We start from the raw sequence: 22995 nt of genomic DNA on the forward strand, positions 1-22995 counted from the left end.
TGATTTCCATTGTTCTCACTTTCTTTACTTCTAGTATCTTAATTATCTCTAAATTTGCCTGCCGTAATTTCAAGGTATCTGCAAGTTGCAGCATTTGATGTACTCTTTCTAAGAAAAAAAAGGATTACCTCTGTTTTCCTTGACCTATAATTGATAAAGTATTTAGAAAACGCTGCAAATTCACTGTGTTGTTCTCCTCAGTAAGCTATCTTTTTAGAAAACCTCTGGATCAAAGCACAATGCATGTATACTTGAGGGCATCCAGGGACTGAACCTTTGGGCCTGTAATCTTAGCTGTGAGAGGGGTAATTGACAACAGTCAGTGGTTAAGTAGTGAGTAAGTCCAACAGCTACTCAGCAGAAAGTTTCACTAGTCACAACTCCTCCTGTGTTTATGTGACCAAATGCGTTGCAAACATTTTCATTTACATTAGACCCACCATCTCATGACTGCCTGGTGCTTGGCTTCAAACACATTCCAAGAAGTAGGGCAGCATCTCAAGTTACAAACCAGTGGGATCTTACCTACCCTCAGACTTAAGCTGAGGCTTTATTTCTTTTTCCCAAGTTACCATAAATTAATCTTTAATTGAGGTGACTCATCAACATGCTCCTCAGCTTTCTTCAGTCCTTCTGAGACATGATTTGAATCAAGTAGTGTATGAAGGAATTTTCTTATCTACCTTCTTGGAATTTGAGCTTTTGGATTTCTCATTTGTGTGATGCACTTAATGATAATGCTGGTGATACAAGGGGAAACAATGAGAGCCGACATTTTACTTCCTTGCCCATCCAAAAGATTTGAGAACAGCATCAAATCTACTTTAGATTGATAAAAGATAGGTCAAAGCTAGGAGAGTTGCAGCCCCTTGGACATTACATGTGTCACATTGTGTACTCCAAAGGCATGAATCCCAGCTCCTTAATCGTCATTTAATATCTGACCTGTGACATTCCTGAAAGCTAACTTTTCAGAGAGAGACTGAAAAGTTACCTCAGCTATACTGTGTTTTAAAGTTTTGAAAGGATGACCTTCCTTCCAGGACCACCTTCTCTAGGAGATTCAGGCATGTCTGTGCTTTTCTCTCACCCTTCTCACACTGTGTTAGCCATTGCTGTGTGTCAGGCTGCCTGAGGAACAGGTCTGATAGAGATCAGCATCCCCAAAATGCTTCCAGGGAAGCTGGGTTACTGTTCAAACAAACTGACATATGAATAAGAATTCGTGTGTGCTTGCCTGCGTATGTGCTTTGAAAAGACAGCAAAATGATTAAATTGACATTTCTAAGGAAAATACCATTTTTACATTTGCTACCTCTGTGAACAAAACTAGGAGACAAAAGGGAATGCACCTTCCTGGCTGACAGCTGTCTTGAGCTCTGTGTGTGCTTATGGAGAGACATGTGGCCCATCAGCCATGAGGCAAATGGAACTGAGGCATGGAGCGAACATGTTTGCTGGCACAGAAAGGACATTTGGCTCTTTTAGGAGTTGATAAAACCGGGAACACTTAGAGCAGTGTTGAGGCAATGGTAATTACATCAGAAGTAGAGAACTGTTATTGACACAGGTGAAGAGTAATGAGTACAAATCTGCATAAATATTAAGAGTCCAAGGAATTATTTTGAAAACATAGACCTTCTTAAATAAACCAGCAAAAATAAAGATTGTGTCACTGCCTGGCAATAAGAAGTACTGAATTCTGGGTAAGCTTTATCTTTATGTTGGTTGTATCAACATACTCCAATGGTGAACTATGAGTTTTCCTTGAAAAAATAAATTGTGTCCACATAAGCCAACATCAAAATAAGCTATTTAATTCTAGGCAACTGCCAGACAATTTACATTGCTTGTTTAAAAGACCAATTTGGAATGTGCAGTGTGACTGTTTTTGGAAGGACAGTGTGATTTGTAACCTCAAGTCTTGTTATTTTTAAATAACTGTCCAATTTGCTAACTTTTTTGACTGGTTAGATCATCAAGCAGCACCTATTTCCTAGCAATACACCACTATTATACAAGAGCATATTTGAATGCACTTAAAAAACCTTTGATTAGACTGCATCCCTTCTGTTGTTGGGTTGGTACAGCTGGGTGGCACATGCACAAAAAGTGGAGAACTGGGCCTGTGAGCTGTCATCTCTCCTGCTGCAATGCTCAGGCACCCCCTCTTCCCTGGTTTTCATGGGTTTGCAACTACCCAAGAGTACACTGTGTTTGTTTAATAATTTGTCAATAACAAAACCTTATCACTGGTGTTTCTTACATGATATTCCTAGGGTGCCTACATTTCCAACTGGTTGCCCGAGTCCTGCTATCATAAACTTCTCTGCTTTTCAAAAATATTGTATCATTTTACTAAATCTTGCTTGAGGTTGGTGCTTCACATGCAGATGCATAGCTTTCCCATCCTGTTTCACTGAAACTGGTTAGAGTAACAGAGAAAAAAAAATCTAAGTTCCTGCTCATCAGTGTGTTCAAGATGAAGACATTGCTGGCACACTGGGATGGTGATTCCTTTCAGATGCCGTGTCTTACTTGGTGCTTGTCAGGTCAGGTTCATGACCACATATATCAGAAGAACCTGAACGTATATCAGCCTGTGAGGCCTGATGAGATGCATTCCAGAGTCCTGAGAGAGTTGCCTGATGTAGTTGCCAAACCCCTCTCCAGGATATTTGAAAAGTCATGGCAGCCCCTGAAGTCCGAAATTACATTGGGTAGAGCGGAAGACCCTGAGAACTGCAGATCTATCAGCCACCTCTGTGCCTGGGAAGAACATGGAACAGATCCTCCTAGAAGCTGCATTAGTGCATGTGGAAGAAGGGAGGTGATTCCGGACAGTCAGCACTGCCTCACCAAGGGCAAGTCTTGCCTGACCAACCCAGTGGCCTCCTGTGATGGAGCGACTGCGAGAGTGGGCAACGGAAGGGCTGTGGGTGTTGTTTATCTGGACTTCTGTAAAGCCTTTGACATGGTCCCTCGCAACAGCATTCTCTCTAAATTGAACAGAGATGCATTTGATGTGTGGACTGTTAGACAGATTAGTAAGTAGTTGGATGGTCCCATCTGGTCAATGGCTCAGAGTCCCAATGGACACTAGTGACAAGTGGTGTCCCTCTGAGCTCTGTACTGGGACCAAGTGCTGTTTAATATCCTCATTAAGGACATTAGATCAAGTTCATCTTCGGCAAATTTGCAGGTGACACCAAGCTGAGTGGTGTGCTTGACACACTCAAAGGACAGGATGCAATCCGGAGGAACCTAGACAGGCTGGAGAAGTGGGCCCATGAGAATCTCATAAGGTTTAACAGGACCAAGTGCAAGGTGCTACACCTGGGTTGGGGCAACCCCCAGTATCAGCACAAGCTGGAAGATGAACTGATAGAGAAGAGCCTGGGGAGAAGAACTTGGTGGTACTGGTGGATGAGAGGCTGGACATGAGCCAGGAATGTGCACTTACAGCCCAGAAAGCCACATGCTTCCTGGGCTGCATCCAAAGCAGTGTGACCAGCAGGGCCAGGGAGAGGATTTTGCCCCTCTGCTCTGGTCTGCTCTGTGAGACCTCACCTGCAGTGCTGCATCCAGCTCTGGGGTCCCAGCACAGGAGGGACATGGACCTGTTGGAGCGAGTCCAGAGGAGGCCACCAAGGCAGTCGGAGGGATGGAGCACCTCTTCTATGAGAAAGACTGAGAGAATTTGGTTTGTTTAGCCTGGAAAAGAAGGCTTCAGAGTGACCTAATTGCAGCTTTCCAGTACCTGAAGGGAACCTACAAGATAGAGGGGAACAAGGGGGAATCTGTTCAAACTGAGAGAGTAGGTTTAGATTAGATATTAGGAAGAAATTCTTTACTGTGAAGGTGATGATGCACTGGAACAGGATACCCAGAGAAGTTATGGATGCCTCATCCCTGAAAGTGTTCAAGGCCAGGCTTGATGGGGCTCAAAGCAGTCTGGTTTAATGAAATATATCCCTGCCCAGGTCGGGGAGTTGAAACTAGATGATCTTTAAAGTCCCTTCCAACCCAAATCACTCTGTCATTCTGTCTATTCTCTGTGTCATTTGGGAAGGTCCCCCACCAGGGAGTTGCAAATCCCTGTGAGAGCACTGATGTGCATCAATACGCATTTGCCAACAGCCTCGTATCTTTGGGAATTTGACTTAAAATGAACATTTGCGATCGGACTTTAGGCTTGCAAATACTCGAAGTCGTGCGCGGAGTACGTGTGCAGGTAGAGTGACAAAACCCCCTTACGCGGGGGACCACTTGCCGTGTTTTCGGTCCCTCCCAGGGCGTCTAGCAGCTCCGCTCCCCAGAGCTGCGGAAAACCTGCGGGAAATGGCGGGGTTGTTGTCTGCGTGTTTACGACTCTCGGGGTCCGCCCGTCTCCCGTGCCACCTTCGGGAGCGGAGGAGCGCCGGGAGGGCGGCCGGGGGCAGCGCCACGTCGCACCTCCGGCCCGGGGAGGGAGCGGGGGCGGCGGTGCCACCGCTGCGCTCCGGCCTGCGCAGCCCGCGGCGGGCGGGGGGAGTCGGCGCCGGGGCCGCTCCTCCCCCGTCCCGGGTGGGAGCGCTTCATCCACGTTTGCAAGTTTGCAGCGCTGGGAGGAGAAGGAGGAGGAGGAGCGGGCGGGCCGGGGCGGGCGGCTTCTCTCCCTTCCCTCTTTTCCCTGCCTTCCCTTCTTCCCTTCATTCCCTCCCTTCCCTCCGTCCTCCCTTTCCTCCCCTCCCCGCCGAGCGGGCCCCGCGGCTGTCCCTCTCGCTGCTCTCCATGGCGGGGCCGGCGGCCGTGCGGCGGCGGGGCCCGGGCTGCGGGTCGCTGCTGCTGCTGCTGCCGGCGCTGCTGGAGAGCTGGGCGGCCTGCCAGGCGCCGCCGGTGCCCGCCGCCGAAATGCCTCCGGACGGCGCGGAGCTCGGCGTCGAGCGGCGCTTCGTGCCCGAGAGCTGCCCGCGGGCCGTGCGCCCCGGGGACTTCGTGCGCTACCACTACATCGGCGCCTTCCCCGACGGCACCCGCTTCGACTCCAGGTCTGGCACAGCCCGCCGCGGGGGCAGCGCCCCGGGTTTGGTGGGGCACTGTGAGCGGGAGAGGAGTGGAGCGAGAGGTGCCGTCCCCCCCAGGGTGATTTTTTGGGGGATGTGCGGAGATTGTGGCGCTGGGTGGAGGCTCCGGTCAGGTCCCCCTGCTTTTCCCTGCAGTGGCCCGTGGGCGCTTTTGGGGTGACCAGTTGGAAACGAGTCAGCGGCAGGATGGGCAGTGTCGTTCGTGCGTGACATAGAGGTCACCATGGGAAGATGTCTTTGAAATATGAAGGGCAGAGAGCTGGGGAGTGACCGCTGGGGACACGGGGCAAGACCTCTGTAGTGCCTGGGTCCGGTCTGCCGTAGTTTGCTTGCTCTTACGGATCCTTACCACCTTTCAGCTGCTGCTCCCAGGCGCTGAATGGGAGTTTTCCGCTCCAAGAGTGAAGATCATAAGGTTATTCAGCTAGGCTTAGCCCGGCAAACAGGCGTGTGTATGGTATCACAGTCTCTCACAGTAGTGATTTCCTGCCCGTTTCATTTCCTATGTCTTCTCCAGGCTCAAACCTACTTGAATGAGGTTGTTTCTGAATCATTATCCTTGCTGAAAACATAGGAATTTTCAAGCTGTACTTACACAGAATTTTTTGGATACTTTATCCTTGAATAAATGTGACCTATGCACAGTGAAGTGCCCGGCTTGTTTCCTGCTGTTATTTTGGGATCAGGAAGCCTAAATAGTGGGATCAGGAGATTGTGAAGGATGCTGCTGCTGCTGACAGCTTATTTGTTTTTTCTTACTTCATTCATTGCCACTGATCAAAGTATTATTTAGAAAGAAAAAGGAAAATGTATTTTCAGTAATCCTGGTAATCTCCCATGTGCTTCAAGGAAAATCTACAGCCTTAGGGAAATAACTGTCCTTCAAAGCTCAGCTCTCCCTCTGGAGCTGACTGTAGTTAGTATGCCAGTAGTGCCATATCACCAGCACTTCCCCGACTAAAATGTGGGATGTGATACCTGGCACTTCAGCTGGTGGTGGTGCAGTTTCAGTGAAAACACAGCGCAGACAGTGAATCCATTGGCGGTTGATGGGCTTGGAACATAAGTCTTAGCTGTGGATGTGCAGACACATAAAGACAGCATCCTCGTGGCTTATTTTATAAATATGTGACAATTACAAAGCTGGCCACGTGTTCAGAAGTGCGTTTCTGATTGCTACTTGTGCATTGAGACAGGGCGCCTGGAGGGGCTGCCCAGGTGCTGCTCTCATTTTAGTTCCGAGTTCCTTGTCATTGCATTCTGAATTATTTGGGGCAGGAACAGATTGTGCAGAACTGTATGGCATTTATCTCTTTGGATCCTCTAAATATTAGTAAATAAGTAGTAGTGGTGATAGTTGTGTCCAACTTGAATGTTTTTGTGGCTGCTTTCATTTCAAAAGGGTGCAAAATAACAGGTTTGTTCAGCTTGGGCTTTTTTTCTAGATGGCAGCTCACATTGATGTGCACTTTTGTTATTCACTATGATCTTTTTAAAGATTGATGACAGTATTTAATCATGTTAAGACATGGAAAAATAGGAGGACTTTATCTTCTGTAGATTAATACTTTGGAATGTTTATTCTAAAATCTTTGGTGTTCCCTGCCTGTGAGTTAGGGATTTAGTCAATTTATACAAAAATAAGCCCATCTTATTACCTGTTTTTTGTTTGCTTTTTTCTTTTTTTTTTAAAGTTTATGAGCATGCTTACCAGCCTCAGTTTAATAGAACACTACTATGAAATCAGTCTAGAAAATGCTCCAGTTGCTGAGCTAAGGGCAGTTTTGCTTTGTTTCTTCTTCTAATCTTGAAAATACTCTTGAGTTCAAAGATTAATTTTCTGTATTTCCAAGTAGCAGGTAGCAATACTGCTCCTCACGTTATCAGGCTGTTGACAAAGTCTTAGTAATCACGACTGTTTCACATAAATTGGTGTATTATTAGCACTAGCTTTTTTTTTTTTTTTGCATCAGCATTTGCATTTTTTATTTCAATGGGCATAAAAATGATTTGCATTTAAAAGTCTGAATTTAATTACTTGGACATCTACTATTAATTTGGTCAGTTCCACTAATAGAAACAAATTTGGCTTAGTTTTAAGGAACCCGCAGTCAGTCCTGCAAAGCTGCACAGTCTCATCAGTGTTTTGTTCAGTTCTCTGCTATGCATCAATGTTCTCTTAATTGTACCTTTATTTTGCTAAAAAGAAAGCTCTTCTGTTTTACGTTCATCCCAGATGTATTGCCAAGCTTTGTCAATTGCTACAAAATACCGTTTTGGAGGGTTTCTTAGAACTTATTATATATTACTAGCCTTAACATCTTAATTATGACTTTGTGTGTATAATAGATTTTGTCAGTGCATAATTTAAATGTTTTCTATCCTTTACTGGGAGTGGAAACATTACTGCAACCTAAAGTGAATGCTCAGTAATAGAGGGTTGTCTACTTTAAGAGAAATGTTTGTCAGAAGGGAAAAAAAAAACCAGATGGAGCAAACAGAGGGATCACTCAGTAAAATATTTGAGAGATTCAAGGTTGTGGGACTGTGTTAGGAGGCTCAGTATGTTGTGGAAGTTATGTGTACAGTCTTGGAAGGAAAGTTTGACATCATTTCCCTAGGGATGTCTAGCTACTGGCTGCTTTCCAGAATTTTAGCATGCAAAAGGCACAAGTGCTTTTTTTTTTTTTTTTTTTTTCTTCTCTCCAGGTCTGACTTTTATATCTATCTATTTATCTAAGTGTAAAAAAACCACTTGAAATTATGGAAGGGATTTGGGAATCCCTTTTTTTTTGGGAAGCAGTAAAAGTTTAAAAATAGGCATGAAGCTTTTGAGATGCTTCTTGTCATGTGTTTATATGTTGCTCCAAAAAGTCCAACAGCAGTAATTCAGGCACATCAAAGTGGGGTCATTGTGCAGATTTAAGGTAGCCAAATGAAACATGTAAGATAGTGTTTCTGCTGTGGTAACACAGCTGTTCTCTATCCTCTCTGGAAAATTGAGTGATTTAAGTATAGTTTATTTTACCTTTTGAATATTCATGTACTGTCACAGAGGAGGATTGTTCGTTTCTTGGTTCTTGGTCTGGCAAATTTGCTGTTCAAAACATGTCTCTGTGCTTTAAATGAGAGCTGTAAAAGTGGAGGAGAAAATCGATAACCTGTTGGCAAACCTCACAGCTACTACTTAAAAAGGCGTCTTTTCCTTTTCCCCTTCTCCCACAGAGATTGGAAGTGTGATGTCTCACATGGTAAAGCTTATAGGTCTTATGTAATATTTTTGTGATGTTACTGACTGAAATCAATATGCCAGGATCCTACTCTGGGAGCAGTTATCCTTTCATAGCTCATAGCAGTGTTTAATTTTTCTTTCTCTTCCGTAATTTTCTAGTGCTGCCTTTAATCTTAGCGTGTCAATTAGCTGTTTGTAGGTCTGGCCTTCAGGTGCCTGTAGTACACATTGCACTCTGCTAGAATGTGTTTCAGATAGGTGATGAGCAGTGAACAGAAGGAGAACTGTGTTGAAGTCTCAGGAACACCTTGGATTTGCCCCTTCCTTTAGGAGCTGTCTTGTGATAACATTATGCTAATGGGGAAAAGGGAGGCAAGGTACAGTTAACTCTCCTTCAGAAAGAAAAAATAACAGTGGAGGGGGGTGTAAATGAGCCACTCACATTTTTGCCTGCTTTTCCCCGTTCAGCTATGACAGGGGATCCACATTCAACGTGTTTGTGGGCAAAGGTCAGCTTATTGCTGGGATGGACCAGGCTCTGGTGGGCATGTGTGTGAACGAGCGTCGGTTCGTGAAGATTCCCCCGAAGCTTGCCTACGGAAGTGAAGGCGTCCGTAAGTACAGCACCGGGCCAGCTGCTTGTGTGAGGGCTCCAACAGAGCAGGTAGGAAACGGAGCCATGGAAGAGAAGGGTAGAAACTGCAGGTAGAGAATTTCAGGGAGGTCATCCCCTGTTCCTCAGAGGTGTTTGTTAAGCCTATAGCCTAAAGTAATCTCTCCAGACTCCCTCTGTGTGCTGAAAGAAGAGCAGTTCACTGCAGAAGACCTTCTAGAAGTGAACCTCGCTATGAAAGTTAACTATTTCTTTATATCTGCCTCCCTGTTAAATACCTAATTATACCAAAATTGTGGTTTGGCATTGCAGTGCTGCACAAGGTATTGTCAATTCCAAAAGTGTCCTTGTTCTACAGCCTCAGAGAGGGAACAAATGTCAGCTCAAGATAATTTGCTTGATGGACAGCTGTGATAAGAGTTCATCTTGCTGGATTTCCCCCCATAAATAGCTGCAGCAATGGCAAGGGGCCATGGAGTTGTAAGCACAACAGGAAATAAGGTGTACATTGTGCATTTTGTTAAGGTAGGCATAGACTGGTTCCTTTTTGCTGATACCTTGTGTAAAAAGGGAAAGAGAACCGTGTGTGTTGTTTTGCTTTTGCAGCTGGCGTGATCCCCCCCAATGCTGTGCTGCATTTTGATGTGCTCCTGATAGATGTGTGGAACTCGGAGGACCAAGTGCAGGTTCAGACTTATTTCAAACCTGAGAAGTGTCCTCGGACAGTCCAGGTGTCCGACTTTGTACGGTACCATTACAATGGAACATTCTTAGATGGGACCCTGTTTGATTCAAGGTATGCAGCTGGGTTGTGTGCCTTTGTGGAGTTTAGTATCTCACCACCATTTGCACCCCTTTGACCTGTGTAACAGTTAATGCTAATTGCCCAGAAACACAGGAAATGAAATCTGGCATCGGATGTGTGTTAGTAATTTATTCAGGGATTATAGGATAGCAGTACTGACTCAAAGCAATAAAACTGTGCATTATTTCTTCATGGGCATTACCAATCCAGATGCATTTTTTTTTTTTTATTTTAAGTTTCATTCCTGGTATTTATATTACTCTTTATTGCAGTCAGTTAAAAGTCTCTATAACCAGTACGGCCATTCAGGTTAGATACACGTTTTGTAAACTTAGCAAGGTTTGTAAGGAAAGTGAGCCACTAGCACTTCCTTACTGAGATATTAAGTGTATAAGCATGTGTGCTTCATTAGAGCCCAGTGGAAAATGATGCTTTAGTAACAGCTGCCTGAGAGCCACATTTCAAAGCCTTTCTGATGTTCCTGACATAGCTAAGCATTCTGGAAAACTTCCCAGCCAGCGCTTGGTAAATAAAAGACCGATACTTTTGGGCTAGCTAGCAAGTTGTGAGTTACACTGTGCACAATATGTGGATTTAAAGGTTAATATTGTTCTTTCCTGTGCCAGTTTGGCACAGGAAAGAATTGTGATTGGTTGTGATTATTTTTTTCTTTCTGATGTTTAGCCATAATCGGATGCGAACTTATGATACCTATGTGGGAATTGGATGGCTGATCCCTGGTATGGACCAGGGTCTCTTGGGAATGTGCGTAGGAGAGAAGCGCATTATCACAATACCACCTTTCCTGGCGTATGGAGAAGATGGAGATGGTAAAACTTATTCTTTTATTTGTGCCTCTTTTTTTTTTTTTCCAATCTTGAGTCATACATGTTTTAAAACAAACTTTATGTATTTTTAATTTATGGGCAGCATAATTGCCCTGTTCAGAGAGACACTGCTTAACAGGCATATTGTTGATACAATTGTAGTATTTATATGGAAATTTTATTTCAATCGGCTGCTGATTGAGATAAAATATTCCTGATAATAATCAGGAATATTATCTGTGATTAATGTCTAGTGGCGCCAAAAACTTGAAGACAGGTGACTACATAATTTTTTCAGACTGCCACAGAAAGTGGAAAACTTTGAAGAAAAAATGTGTTAAATATATTTTTCATTCCTGATGGGTTTTGTTGGCTTTTTTTCAACAAATGCTCCAGTGATAACTACAAAATGGATTGTCTTGGGAGACTGTACAGGCTGCAGATCATACACAGAGGTCCCCATGTTAAGTAATGGGGCAGTTAGGTCTAGTTTGTGACTTCCTCATATTCTTTCTCTGCTCTGATGTTTAGGGATATGTCTGTGGTGTACAAGATTTCGTGCCTCTTCTGTGGCTTCATTACCATTACCTGTGAGGCTGAAGAGACCTTTGTTTTCACTGAGGCAGTGCCATCACTGTGGGAATAGTTTGGAAATGATTAAGTTGGAGATTTCAGTGAAAAATCCCCTGAACCAAAAAATGACTGACTAGAAGCAAATTTGCAGAGAGACCTGAATAAATTAGAGGGCTGGGCAATCACCATCCGTATGAAATGAAACAAACTTGATTCTGCACCTGGGGTGGGGCAACCCTGGTGGAATGAGGGGCTGGAGACCAGCACCACTGAAAGGGCACTGGAGGTCCTGGTCAATGACAAATTAAACATGAGCCAGCAGTGCCCTGGCAGCCAGGAGGGCAAACCCTGTCCTGGGGGGGCATCAGGGACAGCATTGCCAGCTGGGCAAGGGAGGGGATTGTCCTGCTCTGCTCTGTACTGGGGTGGCCTCACCTCAAGTGCAGTTTGGGGTGCCACAATATAAGAAAGACATTGAGCTATTAGGAAGTGTCCAAAGGAGGGCTATGAAGATGGTAAAGGGCCGTGAGGGCAAGCCATGTGAGAAGCAGCTGAGGGCACTTGGTCTGTTTAGCCTGGAGAATACTGAGGGGAGACCTCATTGCAGTCTGCAGCTTCCCCATGAGGGGAAGAGAAGGGATAGGCACTGATATCCTTCCTGGTGACAAGTGACAGGACCTGTGAAGTTGTGTCAGAGGAGGTTTAGACTGGATATTAGGAAGAGGTTCTTCACTCAGAGGCTGGCTGGGCAGTGGAACAGGCTCCCCAGGGAAGTGGTCATAGCACTGAGCCTTTCAGAATTCAAGAAATGTTGGGACAATGCTCTCAGGCACATGGTGTGACTCTTGGGGTGCCCTGTCCAGGGCTAGGAGTTTGACTGATGATCACAGTGAGTCTCTTCCAACTCAAACAATCTATGATTCCAATTTATTTTGGGAGGGGACGTTAGTTTTCTAGTACGTTAGTTTTCTTCAACAAACACGTTTAAGCTTCTGCTAGAACACCTGCTGTTTCTTACCAATTTTCTGCTCTAACGCCTTTGTAGGTAAAGAGATCCCTGGGCAAGCTTCCCTTGTCTTTGATGTGGTTTTGCTGGATCTACATAACCCCAAGGATGGTATTGCTATTGAGAACCAGCTCGTGCCTGAATCTTGTGAGCGGAGAAGCCAAACAGGCGACTTCCTCCGCTACCATTACAATGGCACACTTCTGGATGGCACATTATTTGACTCCAGGTAACCAAACCATTCAACTCTACAGATTGCACTAACAGTTTGACTTCTCTCTCATGTCCATAATGTCCTCAAACACAGTTCTTTGCTTTTCCTTCCTTTTTGAAAATTTTGAGTGGACTTGGAATCTTTTTAAAAGACTCATAGGAAACTTTTCCATATGGGAAGAGCTGCTTTGTGCCATGGGTTTGTCACAGACGCCATCTAGGGGTAGCGACCTACCCAGTGAAGCCAAGTGCTTTAGGCACACAAGCCTAATGCCCATGGAGTTTATCTGCCAAATAGCTAGCACCACTGAAGAAAGAGAAAATAGATATGATTCCATTTTATGTCCTGAGAATTGTGAGTCAGTGTGCTAGTGGCTAGTGTGAGGTTACTCATATTTATACTTGAAAACTGTTTGCGTTTTGAAGGCTGATGTCTTTCAAGACTGAATAACGGAATTGCAGAGTTCAATAAGAGAGGTTTTCTGTGATAAAGGAAGAGGGATTACTGTGACAGTAAATTCAGAGCCCTATGGGAACGTGAGCCTTGTGTACAGAATCAGATGAATAATACCCTTGTAGCTTTCTGTGACATTGGTTGCTTTTAGTGGAACAGTGATTTACTGTCCCACTCCAGCTTTTGGAACAGCTGGCAGAAGTAGCTAAAAGGAGGTGAAAACAAGCCAGTGTAAAATGTTTTACAAAATAAGCTCAGAGAAAAGTGTTTAGTACTACTGCAGCAGCCATTTCTGTAGACCTTGATTTACAGTTTGTGAAAGCTTGTAAATTAAGAACTCAAAGCTTATCCACAGTGTACCTGTTTTTCTTTTTTGAGTGTTTTCTGTAGTAATTAATCAATTTTTGAAAATACTCTAGTACTTACATGAAAGTTGCTGTCAAGAAATAGTAATAAATGCTTTGTAGACAGCAGCCTCTACATCATTCTGAAGTGCTGAGAGTTGTTAGAGGGGTTGTTCATTAAAACATGGTATCCTGACCTCCTGTAGAATTCATAAATGAAGAAATAGAGCAGCTAACGATAGGGATTGAAAACCCTGGAGCTATCCAGGACAAGGTTTCTCACTAGCACAAGGAGCATGCCAAATGCTCTGCGAATGGCTGGGGTTGAGAGCTCTAATAATATTTTCCTTTGCCTTTTTACTCTGAAATATTCAGCTGCAGAACTGTCCTGGGCAGCTCAGCCAAGGCTGTCTGGACTTAGAGCAGTCAAATAAACCTCTGGATTACATTAGGCTCTGGTCTTGTACTGGTTTAGTTCTTTCCCAGAGCTACCTTGTAAAGATTAATTAAAACCTTTCTGCCTTCTCTTTCTTGGGCTGTGCCTTTGTGTAACATGCCTTGAAGAGAGGCAGAAGAACAGTCGTGTCCATGTAAGAAATACAATATGTTGTTGTAGCCTGGTTTTATTCTATCATGTGCAGGTCCTTCATTGTGTGTGTAAGTGATTGGCTTGGTTTGGAAGGGAGGGATGGTGTTGATACTGCTTTGTTGTCATGACTCATTTTCATGTTGAGCATCCCAGGAGAGCCCATTTATCTCACCTTTTCTTCCTAGTAGTTGAACTACATAGCTGTGGTTGCAAAATGAGGTAGTCTGCAGGGTGTCTCATGAAAATGAAGCACTTATCAACTACAGCTAGTTGTTAAGTGCTTATTAAAGTGGTGTCAGGGCAGAGGAAATTTTAAAGGAGTAAACAATTTTTTTCCAGTTACTTGTCAAAACTTGTTTTCTGCTTAGTTTAAAATGCATAAATAAGTGTGATTTTTTTTTTTCTTTGAAGATACAATAGAAATGAATTTGCAAATTTGCTGGCTGTTCACTACCCAGTGTCTCACTGCTGGTTATCAGTGGCTGGCTGGTGTATCAGTAACTGATGAAACCTGGTGGCCTGGATTCATGGCACATGGTTCCTTTGTGCCCTCCTGGTGCTGGTTAATGACTGTGTGTTTGACCTTAACTGGTTTAAGAATTGTGTTGCAGAGCTATTGCAAGAGCCCATGTTTTCTTGAGTACACCTGACACTGCTAAAATGCAAATATTTTCCCTAGTTATTCGCGAAACCGTACGTATGACACCTATGTTGGGAAAGGTTATGTGATTGCTGGAATGGATGAAGGCTTGCTAGGTGTATGCACTGGTGAAAAAAGAAGAATAATAATCCCCCCTCATCTTGGATATGGAGAAGAAGGGAGAGGTGAGCTTGGCTTTGCATTCCAAGTCTTCTGTAGTTAAACCTTTATTGTGTGTATTTTCATTTTTCTGGCATTTGAAAGGTTTATGAATTGGTTTATTATTTTGTGGACATCAAGTTGACAAGACCACATCCAGAATTTGCAGGACTGTTTTGATTAACTAAATAGGTAGGACAATATAATACAGAACAATCTCACATGTAACTGGTAGCCTGACCTCATTTGGGTAATTGGTGTTTCAGGCAGACTGGTACTTGGATGCCAGGAGCTGTGCAGTGTGAGATCTTCCTTCCTGTGTGCCTTGAACTCTCTGTCTTGAAGGAGTTCATCATGCAAAGTTTTCTTCCCCTATTCCTTCCACAGCCACGGGTTTTGTGGATTTCTAAGCCACCTCCGTAAATGGCAGATGCGTGTAACAGTGCAGTAGCCCTATATATGTAACATACAATTAACATTTCTTTGGGAAGACTCATTGCTATCTAAACAGATTGCTGTGAGAGGCTAAATGTGATAACCCTTCTAGCTGATCACAGCATTGTGGCTGTGATCCACAAAAGTTCCTCCTGGGATGTTACTTGGATAAGTGATTTAGAAAAAAAAGCCTTTCTTCTGAGAATGCAAGTTCTGTGGTGTTGATTTGGAATTAGGTTCCTTTACTGACAAACCCCTGTCCTAGGCTGGGATGTGTCTTGTTAGTCCTGTTAACACACATAATCCTGGGAAGAGGGAGAAGTTGCCTGCTTTTAGGATATTTTAAGGAACTGCAACCTTTTACGTATAATGACGTTCCTTGAATCATGAGAAGTTCTTGAGAATTTTGATGATCAACTTTGAATTGATACAAAACAAATGAGTTATTTAGGACAGTCACAGGAAATACGTGGTTATTGCTTCATTTCTGCATAATTTTAAAATTCAGGATGGCAGAAGTTTTTCCTTCACCATTGAACTGAGCGCATGCTTAGTGCTTTCCTGCTGGTTGTCTTTCCTACAATGGATAGAGCTTCCATCTGTCACATCCTTTAATTCTGAATGAGAAGAGCAAAATGACTCAGTAGCAGACACAGCAGGAATGCATATTCCTACAGGGAATTCCTACCTGGACATCATCTGCCTGTTTGGGTACCATTTCTTTCTCAATTTGTCTAATTTGCTTCCTCTTTAGGAAAGATTCCAGGATCTGCAGTGCTGATCTTTGACATCCATGTGGTGGACTTCCACAACCCCTCAGATTCAGTCAGCATTACTGTTCACTACAAACCTTCCAACTGCACTGTACTGAGCAAGAAGGGAGATTACCTGAAGTACCACTACAATGCTTCACTCTTGGATGGAACCCTGCTAGACTCCACGTAGGTATTTGAATGACCTGGTAAGGAAAATAACTCCCAGCAGCAGTGAAGGCAGAATGAGTTCCCTGTAAAGCAAGGTGGCAGGGAATAAAGAATTTATTTTTTTTTTTAAACTGATTGTTTATGTAGAATGTATTTTTTTTCTTTTTGGCTACCTGCCAAAGGTACCTAAGAGGAGGAGAATTTAAAGACAATCTGTCATAGCATAATGAGAGAACCAAGAGCAAAAAGGATGTAGGAGTGTGTTGGAGAAGAATGTAAACAGTATGTGTAGAGTGATGAAACTTGTTGCATGGCATTCTCTTTAAATGGGCCAGTCATGCCATGACAACACAGGTCTCATCATGAATGAACTCTCCAGGTCTATTCAGTTTCTTGGGTAGGATTTGTGCTCTGTACTGATTCAGTGCTCCTGAGAGAGGTCTGGTAGGGCTACTCTTTGTGGTCTTGTTAAAGATACCTGGAGTGTGGTTTATAGTAAATGGTCACCTGTCATGTCTGTAGCACACATTGCTGCTCCCGTATTGTAGTGTGGCTTTAAGTGTCAGCATGGAGAAACTATTGGAGGGCTTGATTGTGACTGTGAGGATAATAGACCTCTTCCTCCTCTCTCTTGGCAGTAGATTTATGAGGGAAGCAAAAGATTGCTCCAGTCTGTCTCCTGAAGCACTGAAATGAGCCTGGCACACAGCTACAAGAGTATTTCTGTTAGCTTCCCTTTTTTTGCCTTGATCTTTTGAATAGTCCAAGTCATCCAAACAATATTTTATTTTTTGGAAGGGAAGTTGGGAAAAGCTATTTTTAACCAGGTTATAATTAACACAGGAAGCAGCTCATAGGTTTCACAGCGTACACAATAGCTTGCAGAGCTGAAAAGCTGCCTTAATTTGGAGCGTGTGGTGCGACGCTGTAGGCAAGGATGTATACAAGTAACATGTTTGGATTCAAAACACTTTATATGTCAGGAATGCTCAGTTTCCATTTTTGCAGCAGGAACCAAGGGATGCCGAGGCCATCTTACTCAAAGCAGTTTTTAGAGAATCAAAGAGCATGAATCATGTGCTCCTAATTTTAAGGCTGACCTCTTAGCCACTGAATTGTTTTCCTTCCAAATAATACTCAGTTGTACAAGCAAGTCCTGCAGAGACACAGCCAAGCCAAATAACCAGAGAGAGGCAGCCAATAGAATAAAGAGCCTTAATGCTGCACACTCTGACTTTAGAATCACAGTATGTATTTGTTTTATAGGTGATATTTAGGTGATATTTTCTAATTTTAGAAATGATCCATGGGCAGCAAGGTGTAATTCAAAATTTAATATGGTTAAATAGCACTAGTAATAGTAGCCATTCATGTTAATAGCTACTACATTGTAGTGACTGATTTCATTAAAGAGATGGCTGATCCATGAGAATGCACTCAGATCCCTTTATGGAGTTGGTGGTCCTGGGATGAATGGACGTTTGGAATTTTTACATCTGCTGAAAAGTCCAATTACAACAGTTAAAAATGTGTGAAAGGCAAAAGCCCTTATTTCAAAGTGAAATACCTTGGGTTTGTAATTGGCATGATCAATGATTTTAATTGGATTTAATTCAAGAAGCCTATAATTTTAGTGCCAGAGGACATGTCAGCAGCAGAGACTTGCCTGTTTGGTGCTGGCTGTAACTTGTGAAAACTTCAGGTAACTGTTTGGTAGAACAAAGTATTGGGTGTTAAGTTAATTTTTGGCGATGACAGGACACTACTAGAAACTGCAACTTCTGTGGTAATTTTGAAAATAGAAATTTTCTATTTTTTTTCCCCCCTTCCTTTCCAGACACAGCCTTGGCAAGACCTACAACATAGTTCTGGGATCTGGTCAGGTGGTGTTGGGGATGGACATGGGTCTCCAGGACATGTGTGTTGGGGAGCGACGGACAGTCGTTATCCCACCTCACCTTGGTTATGGAGAAGATGGAGTTGGTGAGTGCACATCCACGTAGCATCTCTAGAGTGATTGAAACACAGGCATGCATGTTTTATTAGCTGCTTGAACAGGATTTTTTATAGGTTTTTCATGTCATTTTTTTGGACACTCCCCCTCCTCCCCGTTCCCCAGTGGAATGAACATGCTGTCTGTCTGTGTTGCATTTCGAGTCATGCTGTTGCTGTGGCCAGTAGAAAGACTGTCACAGTACAAAAGAGAACACATGCCCCCGGTGATGTTGCTTTGTCAGAACAGAAAGCTCCAGGCAGTCTGGTGTTGCAGAGGGATGCAAACACTGTTTTCCATGACAGGCAGTTGGGTGCTTGTGTTTGGACATGGGATATGTTATTCAGGAAACAGAGCTGTAGGGGACTGGTCAGCACTAATATGGTAGGAAATTCAGAAGATACATAAACTGAGCGTAAGATGTGAAACAGTGTATTGGTGCTGTTAAAACTCCAACACAAATACATTTTAAGGCAGCTTTAGGGTATTAAGGCTTATCAATTTTTAATTACAAGGACAGCAGTAATAAAAAGAATGATACAGACAGAAGTGACAAGAACTTTCATGTCCAGGTACGTTGTTTCTGGTCTTCTGGGTTAAAAGATTTGAAGGAAAGCAGTCTATCACGAGATCACCAAGATCACCAGATTCTGATGTGTATGGAAGCAGTTGCATGAATTGCTGTGTTCTTTGAATAGCTCCAGAACAGTTTGTAGTTTATAAAGACTGTCAGGCATCATGTGCAGAGCTTAATGGAGAATTAATTTGTGTTAAGAGATAAGAATGTATTTCCACTCGTAGCTAATGCATTACCTAACTCGTACCTCGTTACTAATTTGAAAAATTAGTAACATTATATATATGCAATGTTTTATATGTGGTTTTATCTATTATACATTATATGTAATTTCATAGCTCTACATAATAAATGGAATATTTCCTCATAATGTGAAAAGTCTGCTGTGTAAAATACCTGTCATAAGTATTTGCCATTGTTCAGGTTACATTTGATACGTGTTCTGAAACAATGCATGATTTGTTAGTGTGTTGGTATTTACCCTGTTATCCGAAGAAATAACTTGTTTGCAGTCTCTTACAAACAGATTAGAGGTGAGCTTGATTTTTCTTTTTCAAAACTAAATTAAACTCCTTCCATGGTTTCCCTGAGGTAATATCCCAAGCGGTTGCAACACTTGAGTCTCACAGAAGTATGCTGATACACAGTGTATTGGCAAGATGAAAGAAAATGGATTATTCCCACAAGTTTAGTTTTTAAAAGTAGAAAAAAAATACATACAGTTAGAATCATGGAATTATGGAATGGTTTGGACTGGAAGGGAATTTAAAGATCAGCTAGTTCCAACCCCCCTGCCATGGGTGGAGACACCTTCCACTAGAACAGGAGGCTCAGGGCCCCATCCCAACCTAGCCTTCGTCATTCCTGGGAATGGGGCATCCACAGCTTCTGTGGGCAATCTGTTCCAGTGCCTCAGGTTTTATTATGAAAGGTTCCTTTTATGATCACCCTTGGTGAAATGATCAGGAAGATTTGATGGGCCAGGGACCACACTAGAGAAGTGCCTTTTGGAGCAGGAAGATAAATTTAATTGTGGATTAAAAGAAAATACCCCATTCAGTGTAAGTGAGCGTAAATGTAAGTGATGGATAAACCGTCTGTGTAAGTGAGGATTAATACCCCTCTTTGCCATTTGTTGTGACAGAAGGAGAAGTGCCTGGTAGTGCTGTATTAGTTTTTGACATCGAACTGCTGGAATTGGTGTCTGGCTTGCCTGAAGGATACATGTTTGTATGGAACGGGGAAGTCTCTCCCAACCTTTTTGAAGAAATAGACCAGAATCATGATGGAGAGGTTCTTTTGGAGGAGGTAAGCTGAGATGATGGAAGTACCTGCAGTGGTTTTCTTCTACCACCATCAATACTAATATTGAAGGATGGAGTCTTTTCTCTTTTTTTTCTCTTCTTCTGGAATGATGTTTGTCATCAAGGGAACAGGAAGGCAGGGTGCCAGCTAAAGCACGGCTATTCAGCTTTAGAGTTACAGAAAAAAGGACTGTCAGAATGGCCATCCTGCGTAAGATCATTTACTATTGTGGTTTCCTTGGTCAGCAACAAATCCTTAGGATATAAGTTTAAGAGGCAGAGTTTGTATCCAACATTCCTTTGTTGTACCAGCCTTCTTGGTGTCTGTCTCAGTGTTAGCTGGCAGTTTGTGGTGAATTCTTGAGCCAAAGCTGAGCCTGCAGCAGTGAATCCTGGAACTGTCTAACCTCTTCTGGAGCCTGGCAATGCTAGTGCCACTCCTCTGACACGTGTGAATTGTGGACTGTGCAGTCAAGTTCTTCCCCTTGCTTGCTTTTAAAATTGAAATTGTGAGAATGTCATTGGGTGCCCCGGTTGAAAGCCACTTGCTTTTGCTACCATCTCTGATGACATAAACCTCTATGAGATTTTCCTCTGCCTTTTCTTTTAACTCAAAATCTATTCTTTTATTCTCTTCTGAAGTCTTCTTTGTCACTTTTCTCTCCTTCTGTTTTGCCCCTTCTTTTCTCCCTGGAGTGATGCTGCCTGCAGTGCTCACAGGGCAGGTTGTGGCCCTGTGGAATAGAATGAATGCCTTTGAGGATTTAAAAACCGAATATGGTAAAATTGAATTCTTGTTTTCCCTTTACCTACCACTCTCTTCCACCTCTTTGTTTTTCTTCCATCTCTCTTATGTTTACCTCCATGTCTGTCCTTGCAGGCAAGAAAAAAGCTTTTACTGCTTTAGAGAAAGAGGTAGGGTGAGGCTGTTGCTGTCCACATCAGCAATCACTCTTGTGTGTTGTTCCCTCTAAGATGCAGGTGGGTTTCTGTTTTACAGTGTGAGGTTCATGTGTCACCATGCAAAATTACTGCCCTCCATCCATGCAGAGCTGTTCCTATGTCCAGCTTGTCCAACCATCTTCCTCCTAAATGATGAAAAAGACATTTTCTTGTTATGGGTCCAAAACCCACTGGAGCGAGTGAGGGAATCCCTGCTGAGCTCCAAAGAGTGATTTAACCTCATGTGTCTGTTCTAATTAGTCCAGTTTGGGTGGAAAACTTTATAAGGTAGTAACAGTGTCCTATCTACACTTATTAAGTAGTAAAATGCTGGATACTCTTCTTTTTGAAATGTCCTTTTTACTGTGAGCTGTTTTCTTCTCCCTTCCCCCCTCTTAGTTTTCAGAGTACATCCAAACTCAAGTTGATACTGGCAAAGGAAAATTAGCTCCCGGCTTTGATTTTGAAAAGATTGTTAAAAATATGTTTACCAATCAAGACCGGGATGGAAATGGTAAAGTTACTGCTGAAGAATTCAAGTTGAAAGATCAGGAGGCCAAAGAGGAGCACGATGAACTGTAAAGATAAGGAAAAACCCAAGAATCCTGAGCTGACCTACTGTTCAAACATGTGTACCAGAAGGAGTTTTGGCAAGCATGGTTCTGGAAGGATTGCCCTTGGATAGCCTGCCTCTGCCTGGGTGTGGGTAGGCTGTTAAAATAGGATGAGATTTTCAGTTGGATTTGTTAGGTATACCTGAAAAAAGTGTTAAGTGCCTCAAGGTGGGATGTATAGACAGGTAAGGAGTGTCCTGCTGTATGTGGTGCCATGAACCACATGTGTATGTGGGGTCTGCTTTCATGCTAAAGATCCAAAGTTCTCATGGAATAATACATGGTGAGTTGGGTGGATGGTAGAGAGAAAACCTACCAAGTGCTTTTAAAAGAGTTTTAAACACTTCTGTGTCAGAAATATATGTGTAGGAAAACAAAGCAAAATATTCCCCATAACAATAACCTGTAAAAATTGTCAGCTGTTGATCCCAGTTCCTTTCAGAAGGCATGAGTACTCTTCCCAGTAACTGAACAAACTCACATGGATTTTTGCCAGCAGGAAATCTGATTTGCAAATTGCAGAACATGGCTGTGCCATTGCAAAATTTACATAAGCTGTGACTGAAATTAAACAGACCTAGAATTGATACTGTGTATGTGTTGGGTTTTTACCTCATGGAATAAAAGTTTCCTACCATCTGTGCTGTGCCAAATTAGTAACCTTGACTCTTGCTGGCCAGTGTTCCCATCAGTCATTCCAAAACCTTTCTAGCTGTGACCTTACTTATAGTTTTGTTAGACATTAAATATTAATGTACAGGGTCCAAGTGCTGTCATAAATACCGGACACAGTTGATTTTGTGTTGGGCTTCTGTCTCCTGTTTTGGGAATTGATAGATTAAGGAATAAGTACGTAGAGTTTACGCAGCAGAGCAGTCTGCAGTGGCAAACAGACAGACAGTGATAGAATCAAGAAACAGGCCCATCTGTTTGTGTGTGCTAACGTTCTGGCCCAGCCCTCTACACAAAGTGAGCCCTGGGAGTGCTGCTCAGATTCGGTGACTTGAGACCTGTTAGCTCGACAAATGCAGCAGAGCTGCTCAGTGCTAAATACACAGAGCAGACCCATCTTCTGGAAGGCCATGGGATCCCCCTCAGTACACAGCATGCAAAGAGCACAAACACATAGAGTGAGACACTGTCAAAGAGGAGTGGGAAGGGAGTTGTGCTTCCATTATAAGCTTTGTGTCTAGTTTCTTGCTTTCCTTGATCTGTACATGTGGGATGTAAGCTCCCTGAGATGCTCTTTCTAAAAATTGGTATTTCAGTTGGATGAAAACATTTTGTATTGGTTTTTAATGCAGTTCTTACAAAAAGTGCAGTGAAGTATTTTTTGAGTTTGATACCATTAAATGTTGGATAACTGATCTTTTTGTTAAATAAAATGTTGATTGACTATTAATTTTAAAGTTTCTTTCTTTTTTTTTTTTTTTTTTTTTTTTTTTTTTTTTTTTCTGGAGTTTTGGTGGGTTGGGACCATGAGTTGGAGCAAATACCCCTCCTGCAGCTCTCTTCCCTTAGTCACAGCAGGTTTACCCTGAATATGTTCAATACTGCCATTAATGTCCAGGAAAAATATTTTAAACTACAATAATAGATAATTTTATACCAGATGTAGAAGCTGTGGATATCAGGGACAGGCACTTCCATTCCAGAATTTGGGTCCAGAATGGCTCCTTACCATCT

General features: G+C 42.9%; 1 protein-coding gene across 1 annotated transcript; it reads left to right on the forward strand.

Moving 5' to 3' along the window:
- Positions 1–4712: 4712 nt before the first annotated feature.
- FKBP9 (FKBP prolyl isomerase 9) lies at positions 4713–22711 on the forward strand. The gene is made up of 10 exons (XM_066321655.1): positions 4713–5030; positions 8767–8912; positions 9518–9707; positions 10401–10546; positions 12162–12351; positions 14402–14547; positions 15711–15897; positions 17717–17862; positions 19594–19757; positions 21095–22711. The coding sequence occupies exons 1-10, from the start codon at positions 4774–4776 to the stop codon at positions 21275–21277; spliced, it is 1755 nt and encodes a 584-aa protein (XP_066177752.1). The 5' UTR covers positions 4713–4773; the 3' UTR covers positions 21278–22711.
- Positions 22712–22995: the final 284 nt, after the last annotated feature.

Source organism: Sylvia atricapilla, chromosome 1 (assembly GCF_009819655.1).
Source record: "Sylvia atricapilla isolate bSylAtr1 chromosome 1, bSylAtr1.pri, whole genome shotgun sequence".
Lineage (NCBI taxonomy): Eukaryota > Metazoa > Chordata > Aves > Passeriformes > Sylviidae > Sylvia > Sylvia atricapilla.